The sequence below is a fragment of the Phyllobates terribilis genome, unplaced genomic scaffold (genome assembly GCF_046119375.1).
Source record: "Phyllobates terribilis strain yellow unplaced genomic scaffold, ASM4611937v1 Scaffold_1__5_contigs__length_1240528914, whole genome shotgun sequence".
Classification (NCBI taxonomy): domain Eukaryota; kingdom Metazoa; phylum Chordata; class Amphibia; order Anura; family Dendrobatidae; genus Phyllobates; species Phyllobates terribilis.
Genome location: NW_027362761.1, coordinates 757,264,154 through 757,278,591, shown reverse-complemented (window position 1 = coordinate 757,278,591; position 14,438 = coordinate 757,264,154). Strand labels below are relative to the sequence as shown.

The 14,438-nt window shown below is 45.9% G+C and overlaps 1 protein-coding gene across 1 annotated transcript in view; it reads right to left on the bottom strand.

Moving 5' to 3' along the window:
• The window catches only part of SMU1 (SMU1 DNA replication regulator and spliceosomal factor), a 37,508-nt gene extending 29,917 nt beyond the window's left edge, over positions 1-7,591 (bottom strand). Inside the window, exons 1-3 of the mRNA XM_073636912.1 lie at positions 7,434-7,591; positions 6,172-6,382; positions 5,696-5,848 (exon numbers count right to left, since the gene is read on the bottom strand). Coding sequence (XP_073493013.1) covers positions 5,696-5,848; positions 6,172-6,382; positions 7,434-7,459 — 390 coding nt within the window. The 5' untranslated portion in view covers positions 7,460-7,591. The remainder of the gene's footprint in view (positions 1-5,695; positions 5,849-6,171; positions 6,383-7,433) is intronic.
• Between the last annotated feature and the right edge of the window lie 6,847 nt (positions 7,592-14,438).

The window sequence follows — 14,438 nt, the reverse complement described above, 5'->3', positions numbered from 1 at the left end:
CCTAAACAGTGGAACCCCCCCACAAGTGACACCATTTTGTAAACTAGACCCCTCAGGGAACTTATCTAGATGTGTGGTGAGCACCTTGAACCCCCAAGTCCTTTACAGAAGTTTATAACATGGAGCCGTGAAAATAAAAAAAAAAGAGTCAAACTTTTTCCACAAAAATGATGTTTTAGCCCCAATTTTTTTTATTTTCACAAGGGTAAGAGGAGAAAATGGACCTCAAAAACTTTTGTGCAATTTCTCCTGAGTACGCCAATACCCCATATGTGGGGAAAATACAGTGTTTGGGCGCACGGCAGAGTTCAGAAGGGAAGGAGCACTGTGTGACTTTTTGAAGGCAAAAATCGGCTGGAATCGAGAGCGGGCGCCATGTCGCGTTTGGAGAGCCCCTGATGTGCCTAAATAGTTGAAACCCCCCACAAGTGACCCCATTTTGGAAACTACACCCTCAAGGATTTTATCAAGTGGTATAGTGAACATTTTGAACCCAGAGGTACGACACAGAATTTGATAACATTAGGTCATCATATTGAATAAGTTGTCATTAGTCTTGAGCGCAAGTGCTCGCTACTTGAGTTTGCATCGGGTACTCAGGTATGCACCATGTATCACGGGTGCTCAAGTGAAATGCTCGAGTCCCCGCCCGCATGTTTCACGGTTATTAGACACCCCAAAAAAAAAAACATGCGGGGGATCGCTCGTGCATGGCAGGCAATCCCGCAAGGTTTTTTTGGCCGCGAAGCATATGGGGATGAGACTCGAGCACCCGCGATACTCAATGCATACCTGAGCACCCAATGCAAACTCAAGTAGCGAGCACTTGCGTTCAACACTAGTTGCCAAAAAACAACCCTAACCCCAACGTTTATTTTTTACGCCGTTCCTAGTGCGGTATAAGTGATAGACGACCTTATTCTTCGGGTCGGTGCGATTACAGCGATACCAGAATCATATGGGATTTTTATGATTGACAGCTGTCACACACTAAAAGACACATTTTGTAAAATCTAGTTTTTGCATCGCCATATTTTGAGAGCTATAATATTTCCATATTTTGGCCGACAGAGTCATGTGACGGCTTTTTTTTTGCGGGATGAGTTGATGTTTTTATTGATGCCATTTTCAGGCATGTGACATTTTTTGATCGCTTACTATTCCAGCTTTTGGGAGGCAGAATAAACAAAAACTAACAATTCAGGAATTGTTTTTTTTTTTTTTTTTTTACTTTTTTATTCTACTCCGCGTGTGGTAAAATTGATAAGGTAGCTTTATTCTTCGGGTCAGTACGTTTACAGCGGTACCACATTTATATTGTTTTTCTATGTTTTGGCGCTTTTACACAATAAAAGCTATTTTATAGAAAAAAATAATTTTTTTGCATCGCTTTATTCTGAGAGCTATAACTTTTTGATTTTTCGGATGATGGAGCTGTATGGCGGCTTGTTTTTTTGCGGGACAAGATGACGTTTTCAGCGGTACCATTTTTATTCGTCTTTTTGATCGCGTGTTATTCCATTTTTTGTTTGGCGGTATGATGATAAAGCATTGTTTTTTGCTTCGTTTTTTTTTTTTTTACCGTGTGCACTGAAGGGGTTAACTAGTGGGACAATTTTATAGGTCAGGTCGTTCTGGACGCGGCGATACCAAATATGTGTACTTTTATTGTTTTTTTTATAATAATATTTATTGATGGCTACATTATATTTTTATTTTTGGTGGATTATTATTTATTTTTTTTTAAATATTTTTACAATTTTTTTTTATTTATTTTTTTTCACTTTGAGTTTTTTTTTTACTTTTTTACTTTGTCCCACTCTGGGACTTTCACTTTTTTTATTCTGATCGCCTGCATAGCATAGGGATGGAGCACCATCCCTGTGCCATGCAGGCTGTCAGCGCTGCACAGTGAGAAGATTGTTTGGTCATGTACTGCGCATGACCAAAAACTCTTCCTGCTGTCTGGTGACCCGGATGTTGTCATGACGACATCGGGTCGTCATGGCAACACCCGGGAAGCCGCGGCAGATAGCGCTGGAGGCCGGAAGAGGAGGTGAGTATTGCGATCACCTCCCCTTAGCCACCGCAATGCTGCGATCGACTGCGATCGCAGCCTGTGTGCGTGCCCGATCGCAATGACGTACTAATACAGGTCAGACTCTTCAGTCCCAGGGCACAGACGCGTATTAGTACGTCATGGGCTTTAAGAGGGGTTAAACCTGACAGGGCACACCAGTGAAGTGAAAACCATTTCCGGTGACTACCTCTTGAAGCTCATCAAGAGAATGCCAAGAGTGTGCAAAGCAGTCAGCAAAGCAAAAGGTGGCTACTTTGAAGAACCTAGAATATAAGACATATTTTCAGTTGTTTCACACTTTTTGTTAGGTATATAATTCCACATGTGTTAATTCATAGTTGTGATGCCTTCAGTGTGACTGTACAATTTTCATAGTCACGAAAATAAAATCATTAATGGAAATCAAATTTATTAACCAATGGAGGCCTGGATTTGGAGTCACCCCCAAAATTTACGTGGAAAAACACACTACAGGCTGATCCAACTTTGATGTAATGTTCTTAAAACAAGTCAAAATGATGCTCAGTATTGTGTGTGGCCTCCACGTGCCTGTATGACCTCCCTACAATGCCTGGGCATGCTCCTGATGAGGTTTTGGATGGTCTCCTGTGGGATCTCCTCCCAGACCTGGACTAAAGCATTCGCCAACTCCTGGACAGTCTGTGGTGCAACGTGACGTTGGTGGATGGAGCGAGAAATAATGTACCAGATGTGCTCAATCGGATTCAGGTCTGGGGAATGGGCTGGCCAGTCCATAGCTTCAATGCCTTCATCTTGCAGGAACTGCTGACACACTCCAGCCACATGAGGTCTGGCATTGTCCTGCATTAGGAGGAACCCAGGGCCAACCACACCAGCATATGGTCTCACAAGGGGTCTGAAGATCTCATCTCGGCACCTAATGGCAATCAGGCTACCTCTGGAGAGCACATGGAGGGCTGTGCGGCCCTTCAAAGAAATGCCACCCCACACCATTACTGACCCACTGCCAAACCGGTCATGCTGAAGGATGTTGCAGGCAGCAGATCGCTCTCCACGGCGTCTCCGGACTCTGTCACATGTGCTCAGTGTGAACCTGCTTTCAACTGTGAAGAGCACAGGGTGCCAGTGGTGACTTTGCCAATCCTGGTGTTCTGTGGCAAATGCCAAGTGTCCTGCACGGTGTTGGGCTGTGAGCACAACCCCCATCTGTGGACGTCGGGCCCTCATATCACCCTCATGAAGTTTCTAACAGTTTGTGGACAAAACACGCACATTTGTGGCCTGCTGGAGGTGATTTTGCAGGGCTCTGCCCAGTGCTCCTCCTGTTCCTCCTTGCACATAGGCGGAGGTAGCGGTCCTGCTGCTGGGTTGTTGCCCTCCTACGGCCCCCTCCACATCTCCTGGTGTACTGGCATGTCTCCTGGAAGCGCCTCCAGCCTCTGGACACTATGCTGACAGACACAGCAAACCTTCATGTGCCATCCTGGATGAGCTGCACTACCTGAGCAAATTCTGTGGGTTGTAGAGTCCGTCTCATGCTACCACGAGTGTGAAAGCACAACCAACATTCAAAAGTGACCAAAACATCAGCCAGAAAGCATTGGTACCGAGATGTGGTCTGTGGTCCCCACCTGCAGAACCACTCCTTTATTGAGGGTGTCTTGATAATTGCCAATAATTTCCATCTATTGTCTATTCCATTTGCACAACAGCATGTGAAATTGATTGTCAATCAGTGTTGCTTCCTAAGTGGACAGTTTGATTTCACAGAAATTTGTTTTATTTGGAGTTATATTCTGTTGTTTAAGTGTTCCCTTTATTTTTTTGAGCTATATATATACAGTACAGACCAAAAGTTTGGACACACCTTCTCATTTAAAGATTTTTCTGTATTTTCATGACTATGAAAATTGCACATTCACACTGAAGGCATCAAATCTATGAATTAGCACATGTGGCATTATATACTTAACAAAAAAGTGTGAAACAACTGAAAATATGTCTTATATTCTAGATTCTTCAAAGTAGCCACCTTTTGCTTTGATGACTGCTTTTCACACTCTTGGCATTCTCTTGATGAGCTTCAAGGGGTAGTCACCGTAAATGGTCTTCCAACAATCTTGAAGGAATTCCCAGAGATGCTTAGCACTTGTTGGCCCTTTTGCCTTCACTCTGCGGTCCAGCTCACCCCAAACCATCTCGATTGGGTTCAGGTCTGGTGACTGTGGAGGCCAGGTCATCTGGTGTAACTCCCCATCACTCTCCATCTTGGTCAAATAGCCCTTACACAGCCTGGAGGTGTGTTTGGGGTCATTGTCCTGTTGAAAAATAAATGATGGTCCAACTAAACGCAAACCGGATGGAATAGCATGCCGCTGCAAGATGCTGTGGTAGCCATGCTGGTTCAGTATGCCTTTAGTTTTGAATAAATCCCCAACAGTGTCACCAGCAAAGCACCCCCACACCATCACACCTCCTCCTCCATGCTACACGGTGGGAACCAGGCATGTAGAGTCCATCCGTTCACCTTTTCTGCGCCGCACAAAGACACGGTGGTTGGAACCAAAGATCTCAAATTTGGACTTATCAGACTAAAGCACAGATATCCACTGGTCTAATGTCCATTCCTTGTGTTCTTTAGCCCAAACAAGTGTCTTCTGCTTGTTGCCTGTCCTTAGCAGTGGTTTCCTAGCAGCTATTTTACCATGAAGGCCTGCTGCACAAAGTCTCCTCTTAACAGTTGTTGTAGAGATGTGTCTGCTGCTAGAACTCTGTGTGGCATTGACCTGGTCTCTAATCTGAGCTGCTGTTAACCTGCGATTTCTGAGGCTGGTGACTCGGATAAACTTATCCTTAGAAGCAGAGGTGACTCTTGGTCTTCCATTCCTGGGGCGGTCCTCATGTGAGCCAGTTTCTTTTTAGCGCTTGATGGTTTTTGCAACTGCACTTGGGGACACTTTCAAAGTTTTCCCAATTTTTCACACTGACTGACCTTCATTTCTTAAAGTAATGATGGCCACTCGTTTTTCTTTACTTAGCTGCTATTTTCTTGCCATAATACAAATTCTAACAGTCTATTCAGTAGGACTATCAGCTGTGTATCCAACAGACTTCTGCACAACACAACTGATGGTCCCAACCCCATTTATAAGGCAAGAAATCCCATTTATTAAACCTGACAGGGCACACCTGTGAAGTGAAAACCATTTTTGGTGACTACCTCTTGAAGCTCATCAAGAGAATGCCAAGAGTGAGCAAAGCAGTCATCAAAGAAAAAGGTGGCTACTTTGAAGAACCTAGAATATAAGACATATTTTCAGTTGTTTCACACTTTTTTGTTAAGTATATAATTCCACATGTGTTAATTCATAGTTTTGATGCCTTCAGTGTGAATGTACAATTTTCATAGTCATGAAAATACAGAAAAATCTTTAAATGAGAAGGTGTGTCCAAACTTTTGGTCTGTACTGTATATATTTTTTTTTTTTTTTCAAAACAGGACAAAGCTACCACCTAGGGCTGGTTCATTTTTTTTTCCTTATGCCACAACTGGACTAGACATAATCTGTTCAGTTAACTATTCCTTATAAAACATAAGGCACTGATTTTATAATAGAACACTATCAATCTTACCTCACGGGGATCAAAATAAGATCTAGCCAAGAGGTTCTCAAGATGTATGTATCTTTCAGGCTGGGTCTGCTTCAACATGATCATGGGGTCAGTCTGTCTCAGAAGAGATCTCGCAGCTCCCAGCTCACGGAGCTCAATCAATTCCAGAACAACCTGCGATGAGAATAAAATATAAGAGTTATACACATCAATGTACAGCAAGCAAGTGAATGGTGCTAGTGACACCCTAAATACCGAACTCTTACTGAACTCTGTATATGGCGGACAACTTTTTTGAAAAGATTTAGCTTCTTGTACTATACAACAATTCTACTCTTGCTGTTTAGCAATTGTCCCTTGATTTATTGGAGAGTAATGCAGCCAATCAATGGGCTCAGCAGTCTAGTGCCAAATACCTCTTCATGAGAGGTTTTACTATTTGCAGTAAAAATTATTTGAGGCGGGAAATATCTCCAATACAAAAAAAACCTCCTTACCTGTTCATATAGATCAATAAGTGTCTTGTCTGGCAGTTTAAGCGACTGGATAGCCTGCAATACTGTATCCCAATGGCCACTGTTAATGTCTGCAACAAAGCTCTCTATACTGTCCACTGTGTTTAAGGACACGGTAGTCTCCTCTTGTAATGTTGCCAATGTACGGTGTAAGCTGTTCTCTTTCAGATATTGCATGATCAGACGGATGACACTAAGGAAAGAAAGATGTATTATCACCTCAGCAGAATTACGTGTGAGTGCACACAATAAGGGGAGATACTGGTGATCATACAGCTTGTGGCTGAGAAGGAACCTCCAGTAGTTAGACGTGAAGTCTTGTAAATTATATCTGAGACACTGCACACTACGCAACGCCAAAAAGCGAACTCCATGTCATGTCCTGCACTACACAGAACGCAGGACATGATCTTTGCCTGAAGAATGCCTTTAAAACGTTAGTCCAAGACCTAATAATTATCTTTTGGATAGGTCCTCAATACGAGATTAGTGGGGTTCCACCACCCAGCAGTACAACAATAAGCTGAAAACAAGCGATGATCTTACAGATTATCAATTGTTAGGTCCCCTTCAAGGGGCTGTTCCCTGGCTACAACTTGTTATAAAAAAAACAAGAAGATGCTTTACTCACCTTCACCGGGTCCAGTGCCGAGTCTCTGCTCCTGATATTGGCTGTGGCTCCGACATCACGTGGCAATCAATGCCGCTAAACTCACTGATTGGTTGCTCCACTGCCTGCTGACATGACGTCAGCGCTGCAGCCAATATCACACATCAGGAATGGCTGAGACACAGAACCCGGATAAAGTGAGTAAACCGCAAGTTTTTTATTTTTAAACAAACTGCGCCCGGTGACTGGGGTCTTCTGGACCCCTTTAAGGCATAACCTACATGTTATACTAAGGAAAACAGCTGTAGGTTCTCAGACTCCCGGGTGAGATGTGCACAGTGATGGGGCTATACAAGGCAGGCCTGGAGTTCAGGGTCACAAGACATAGGTGACATCTCTCTAGAAACAGTAATGGCGCCTTCTCGTTGTCACAAGGAAGAGAAATCTTGATTTCAGCTAAATCAGTTTTCTTCCCGGTCACCATAGTCTGCAGAGGCTGCAGTGCAGGGTCTTGTATCCATCACCGGTCATGAGGCGGCAATGGCGGCCCGCCGGGCACCATGCTCAGAGGTGAGACACGGCAGAGCACGCAGCTGGAGGCGGCACACTCTGCACCAGGCAATGCCATACTTACTCGGAAGACTCGATCTCGATAGACATCTTGAAACCTTTCCTGGTGAAGTCGACGGATGTAACAGTCCTTGCAGCAGCAACAACGTAGGCCCGGGCTCACAACAACGACGTCACATTGTGTACGCCGTCTCTGGCGTTATACGTCACTTCCGGTGCCTTCCTGTAATTGCGCTGCGGGACCGCTAGAGGGAGCGACGTATAAGGGGAGCGCGCATAAAGGACAGACAGAAGCACTGTCTGCGAGAGAGAAGCCGGCGCTTTCCCTGCTTTCTGCAGTATGTGTGAGGTTTCCAGCAATGGCTGCTCTTACAAACCTTGTACACTTCGCTGCTTTGCCATATTAGTACACAGGCTGGAGAGCCAAAATCCAAAGCAGATGTTATTTATTAAAATCTAATTGACCCCATACGAGCATACCCGAGTCCTGACTCTGAAAGACACAGCCCAATCTGCGCCAATTTACCATTTCTTTCTCCCCTGGCAGGAGGAGTTATCAGAGGGGCGGTGGCAGTGAGGGACATTCAGCAGACACCCGAGACTGCAGGGTGTAGGCCCAAATCCAGGACTGTCCGCTGTATCCTGGACAGTTGGGACTAGAGATGAGCGGATGGATTCCTGGGTCTCTGGTCCAGCGTCCAGATCAGTGGTACCTGGTGGCTGGACGGGAGGCCCTGAATCTCAAACCCTCCGTCCCTGATGCAGCTTTTGATCGCCCAGGGCTGGCGGTACGTCACCTGTGCGTCCTGCTCATCTCTAGTTGGGACCTGAGGATTATTTTTTGTTCCCTCATTCACAGTCGGAGCCGCCAGAACTTTCTCATCTTTATGTAGCTTCACTATACAACATCTGGCTTTTTTGTGTCTGTAAGGCCGTGCTCACACGTTGCAGAGATACTGTGTTTTTTATTTTCAGCAGGTGTCCGCACCAAACTATAGCATAACAATCTTCTCCCCCTTATTTGATGCATTTCTGGTGCAGATGGGAAGTTGCTTTTTATAACGTGTTTTTTATTGCACAGAAAAACTTTGAGTCTGTGCTTCAAAAAGTATCTGCAGATTTTTAGGCTCCACATAGAAGCATGTAGAGCAGGGGTCTTCAAACTTTTTAAACAGGGGGCCAGTTCACTGTCCCTCAGACCATTGGAGGGCCGGAATATAATTTTTAAAAAAAAAAAAACTATAAACAAATTCCTATGCACACTGCACATATCTTATTTTGAAGTAAAAAAACAATACAGGAACAAATACAATATTTAAAATGAAGAACAAGTAAAGTTAAATCAACCGGTATTTCAATAGGTAGGTAACTGTACCCAATAGGCAGCATCGGTCCTCAATAGGCAGGTAAATGTCCCCAATAGGCAGGTAAATGTCCACAATAGGCAGCATAGCTCCCCAATAGGCAGGTAAATGTCCCCAATAGGCAGGTAAATGTCCACAATAGGCAGCATAGGTCCTCAATGGGGAGGTAAATGTCCCCAATAGGCAGCATACGTCCTCAATGGGCAGGTAAATGTCCCCAATAGGCAGCATAGGTCCTCAATAGGCAGACTGTTTTCCTCTTATAATGCCCTATGCAGGCTGTTCCCCCCATATAATGCCCCATGCAGGATGTCCCTTTCTCACACCATATAATGGCCCATGCAAGATATCACTCACCTGTCTTTATAATGCCCCATGCAGGATGTCACCCCCCCATATAATGCCCCATGCAATATGTCACCTCCCATATAATGCCCCATGCAGGATGTCACCCCCCCATATAATGCCCCATGCAGGATATCACTCCCCTGTCTTTATAATACCCCATTCAGGATGTCACCCCCCATATAACGCCCCATGCTGGATGTCACCCCCCATATAATGCCCCATGCAGCATGTAACCCCCCATATAATGCCCCATTCAGGATGTCACCCCCCCATATAATGCCCCATGCAGGATATCACTCCCCTGTCTTTATAATGCCCCATTCAGGATGTCACCCCCCATGTAATGCCCCATGCTGGATGTCATCCCCCATATAATGCCCCATGCAGGATATCACTCCCCTGTCTTTATAATGCACCATTCAGGATGTCACCCCCCCATATAATGCCCCATGCTGGATGTCACCCCCATATAATGCCCCATGCAGCATGTCACCCCCTCATATAATGCCCCATTCAGTATGTCACCCCCCCATATAATGCCCCATGCAGGATATCACTCCCCTGTCATTATAATGCCCCATTCAGGATATCACCCCCCCCATATAATGCCCCATTCAGGATATCACTCCCCTGTCTTTATAATGCACCATGCAGGATATCACCCCCCTCTCTTTATAATGCCCCATGCAGCTTGTCACTCCCCCATATAATGCCCCATGCAGGATGTCACCCCCCCCATATTATGCCCCATGCAGGATGTCACCCCTAATATTATGCCCCATGCCTCCATACATAAAAAAGCCCCAAAAACCTCACTTCTCACCTGCTGCCACTGCTCGGGTCCGTACTCCAGTGTCGCCGGCGTCTTCCCGCTCTGTGCTGCCTGTGACGGCGCTGTGGAAAGACGTCACCGCACCCTCTGACCTGAGACGTCACATGGAGCGTACAGCAGGAAGACAGCGGATCTGCGGAGGCACGGGGAGAGGTAAGTATCCGGCTGCCGGGGCCCTGAGCAAGCAGGAGGGAGCGGGCGCTGACACCGCTCTCCGCCCACAGCCTGGCGGGCCGGATAAAAATCCTCCGCGGGCTGCATGTGGCCCGCGGGCAGTAGTTTGAGGACCCCTGATGTAGAGAATAAAAAGCACAAAAACTGCACAATTCAACTGCGTCTTTAGACCACAGGGGGCGCAGTTTTCATGAAATCACATCCACTTTGCTTGGACAGTTAAACGCAGTAGAATTTCTGTGCAAAAAAGCAGCAGAAAATACTCAGCATTTACGCTACATGTGAACACAGTCTAAATGTCTAAGCAAAGTGGATGTGATTCCATGAAATCTCTGCCCTCTGTGCGTCTAAACAGGCTGCTGAAATCTGCGGTTTTGGTGCTTTTGTTCTCTATTAACTTCTATGTGGAGACTGGCAAGGAAAAAAAAACAGCTGCATTTTTAAGTACCGAAACCAAGCTTTTCTGAACTATTAGAAAAGCATCAAAAACGCGGATTCACGTTTGCACCAAAAAATGCATAAAAGAAACGCCGCAAACACGCAATAATCCGAGAAGATTGTTATAGCGTCATGTGATGCGGACACCTGCAGAAAACATACAGAAAAAAATTGTAGAAAAACAGCATTTTCACTACGTGTGAACACGGCCTCAGTGTTAGATTTTTTTTTTATTTTTATTATTGGGTTTAATAGAGAAAAAATATAAATGAGGCCATTCTTTACGTCATTTACTGATTCCTGTAAATCATCTGATCGCTGTGTTTAGCGGGTCGTTACTAGTGATGAGCAAGCACTAAAATACTCGGGTCGAGCAAATTGGAATACTCGGGTGCTCGACCCGAGCAACGAGCCCAATGTAAGTCTATGGGAAACTCGAGCATTCTTCAGGCGGCTTCCCCCCGCCGGTCTGCTGAGGGCCTAAAAATTGCCCAAATCGATGGGAGCAGTGCTCAAATGACATGGGAACAGCATGGGGAAGACCCCTGGAAGCACCTCTGACTCCCAGATCACTGCTGTCAACAACGTTGTCAGAGTATTACGCCACTTTTACGGACTCACAATAAAACATACAAAAACGAAACCAAAATGGATTTTCCTGGGAAATATTAAGGAACATCCTTTCCAGGGTAATTACTTGTATATAAGGCAAAATAAATAACCAAAAACAAAAATACTCCTCCACACCTTGGGCTATGTTCACACGTAGCGTTTTTGATGCGTTTTTGCACTTTTGCATTGCTTTCAACCAAGACAAATGCATTCACCAGGAAATGTCATTTTAACATTTTACAACCTTTATCTGGCCATGTGGTGTGTGACACATCATCAGACACATGCATACAGTGCTGAAAAGACATGGGAACAGCATGGGGAAGACCTCTGGAAGCATCTCTGACTCCCAGGTCACTGCCTAAAAGTGGGCCCATCATAAGTGATCCTTGGCGCATGAGAAGATGCCTCCCGCCATGAACCTGTCGTTGCAGACTTGCAACAATCACCGTCCACGTCCTTGTCCCACTGCAGCGTTCAGTTGTCCCTACCCCACTCCTTGGAATGCAAGCGCAAGTATGCATGCGGCCAGCCACCCACCCACAGGCTGCAATACTATACTGCCAAATTTTTGACAGCTGCTTGCACTTGAAATGTGGCCTTTTAGGCTTGTGGAGGCGGAAGCTTTTCACAACCTCATGCCAGTGGCGGCCGGGTGTCCATACTTGGTCCCCAGCCGCCACTATATTTCCCGGTATCGCCTCCACCTTCCACAAGCACGGGTCCCAGAACATTACCCGTGTCCTCCCCATTGCACTTACTGGGAAGGACCGCCTAACCACAAACACGTGGACAGTTGAATGTGGCCAGGGACGGTACGGAGCCAGTCCACAACTTTTTTTGCTGACAGTTGTATTTAGCTCGGTGAAAGGACTGGCCTAGAGGGAAACCGTATCCACCCAGCATGTCATTTCTCACAGGAAGTCCTGTAATGCAGCTTGTTGCAGAAGCAATGTCAGCCCGTCCAACATCAACTCGCCCTTGTCGGTGGTGCTTTGACGCACACACATCTTTCTTTGCGCATTTAATTTCTTGAATACAGAGTTGGACAATGCGGTTTGAGAAATAACATGCATAAGCATGGCCGATGCACATTAAAAAAGCAGCCATAGAGTGTCCGGGATGCTTCCCCCACACTTTTCTTAGCCAGGGCTGCTTTTCGGCAGGGTTGGACGGGCCCACCAGAGAACCGGAGACTCCTCCGGCGGACCCTGGCTTCTCCTTCAGGAGAGTTCATAGTGCCAAGGTGAGGCCATGATGATGATAGAGGCCACCATCTGCTTAGTTTTCTGTTACTTGGAATGCAAGTGCAAGTATGCAGCCCGCCACCAACCCACCCACATGCCGCAACACTAAACTGCCAGATTTCTGGGCATCTTTTTGCACTTCAAATATGGCCTTTTAAGCTCATGGAGGCGGAAGCTTTTCACAACCTCGTGCCGGCGGCGGCCGGGTGTCCATACTCGGTCCCCAGCCGCCACTATATTTCCCGGTATCGCCTCCGCCTTCCACAAGCACGGGTCCCACAACATTACCCGTGCCCTCCCCAGTGCACTTACTGAGAAGGACCGCCTAACCACAAACATGTGGACAGGTGAATGTGGCCAGGGACGGTACGGAGCCAGTCCACAACTTTTTTTGCTGACAGTTGTATTTAGCTTAGTGAAAGGACTGGCATAGAGGGAAACCCTATGTCATTTCTCACAGGAAGTCCTGTAAAGCTGCTTTCACTTGAAATGTGGCCTTTTAGGCTCGTGGAGGCGGAAGCTTTTCACAACCACATGCCTCATGCCTCGTGTCCATACTCGGTCCCCAGCCGTCACTATTTCTCCCGGTGTTGTCTCCGTCTTCTACAAGCGTGGGTCCCTGAACATTACTGCTGGTACTTTTCTGTGGGAATTTGCTTGCCTCCTACCAGCCTGGAACATTTCCAGCAAACTATGGTACGACGCCATGGTATTAGCACTGCCTCCAGTACCAGTAGCGAAGCCATCCGCAATTTCCTTCTTATGAATTTTATTTGGTAGACTGAGTGGCTGCCCAAATACATTTTCTCACAAAGGAGCTGAAGATAGAGTGGCGGTAGGTGCAAGTTTCTCCAGCCTGTTAGATATTAGAGGGTGAACGGCAGCACATTGGATCAGTGGTTAGCACTGAAGACTTGCAGCGCTGGGATCCTGGGTTCAAATCCCAGCAAGGACAACATCTGCAAGGACTTTGTATGTTCTCCCTGTGTTTGCGTGTGTTTCCTCCTCAGTAAAAAAGCAACCATAGAGTGTCCCGGAACCTTTCCACACACTTTTCTTAGCCAGGACTGCTTCTTGGCAGGCTTGGCTTCTACCTCAGGAGAGTTCATGATAGCGCTAACTTTGCAGCTGCTATGGGGCTCTTGAGCGGGGGAAAAAGGTTAGCCCTCAGAATCAAATCCTCTGGTGGGCACAATGTTTTTCAATCTGAAACAGCTTCTCAGTGTGAGTTGTATTTCACCACAGCCATATTCTTTAGCTCGATGAAAGGACTGGCATAGAGGGAAACCGTATCTACCCCGGCTGTCATTTCTCTGTCAGCAGGTTTCGCCCATTGTCACACACGACCATGCCTGGCTGTATGTTCAGCGGTGAGAGCCACAGATCAGGCTGCTGTGTTACAGCTTTCAACAACTCTGCAGCGCTGGGCGGTTTGTCAATTAAGCATGTTATCTTCAGCACAGCCTGTTGCCGCTTGGCCAAGGCAGTGCTGCAGTGCTGTCAGCTTGTGACTGATGTGGTCATTTTGGAGATGGAGGAGCAGGTGCATGAGCTGAACAATGTGATTACATTGTTGTTAAATTGGTGACGCTGTTTTTTATACTAAAGAAAGATTCTATTGTTTTTTTTTACGTTTTTTTTTTAAGACAAATGCATTCACCGGGAAATGTCATTTTAACATTTTACAACCTTATCTTGCAATGTGGTGTGTGACACATCATCAGACACATCCTGTTTTTTTTTATAATGGAGGGACTCTGAAAGTCATAAAGCCTATTTTTATAGGGACATCAGACAGCCCTTACTATTCTTAAAAGGCCAGCAGTCGGCCCTAGCTGTTGTTAGAGAGCCATCAGCCGGCTATGCTTTGTTGTTCCCATTATTAACAAGTGGGTCTCCTATACTGTTATTGCGTATCCAGTGACTGAAAGGGCTGCCAAAAATTTGGACGCAAGCCAATAACCCTTTGAAGAGACATAGAGGAGGGTCTCAGTAAAAAAAAGTTCCCATTATAAAGGAGCGGGTCTCCTATAGTGGTAATGCCCATGCTGTGA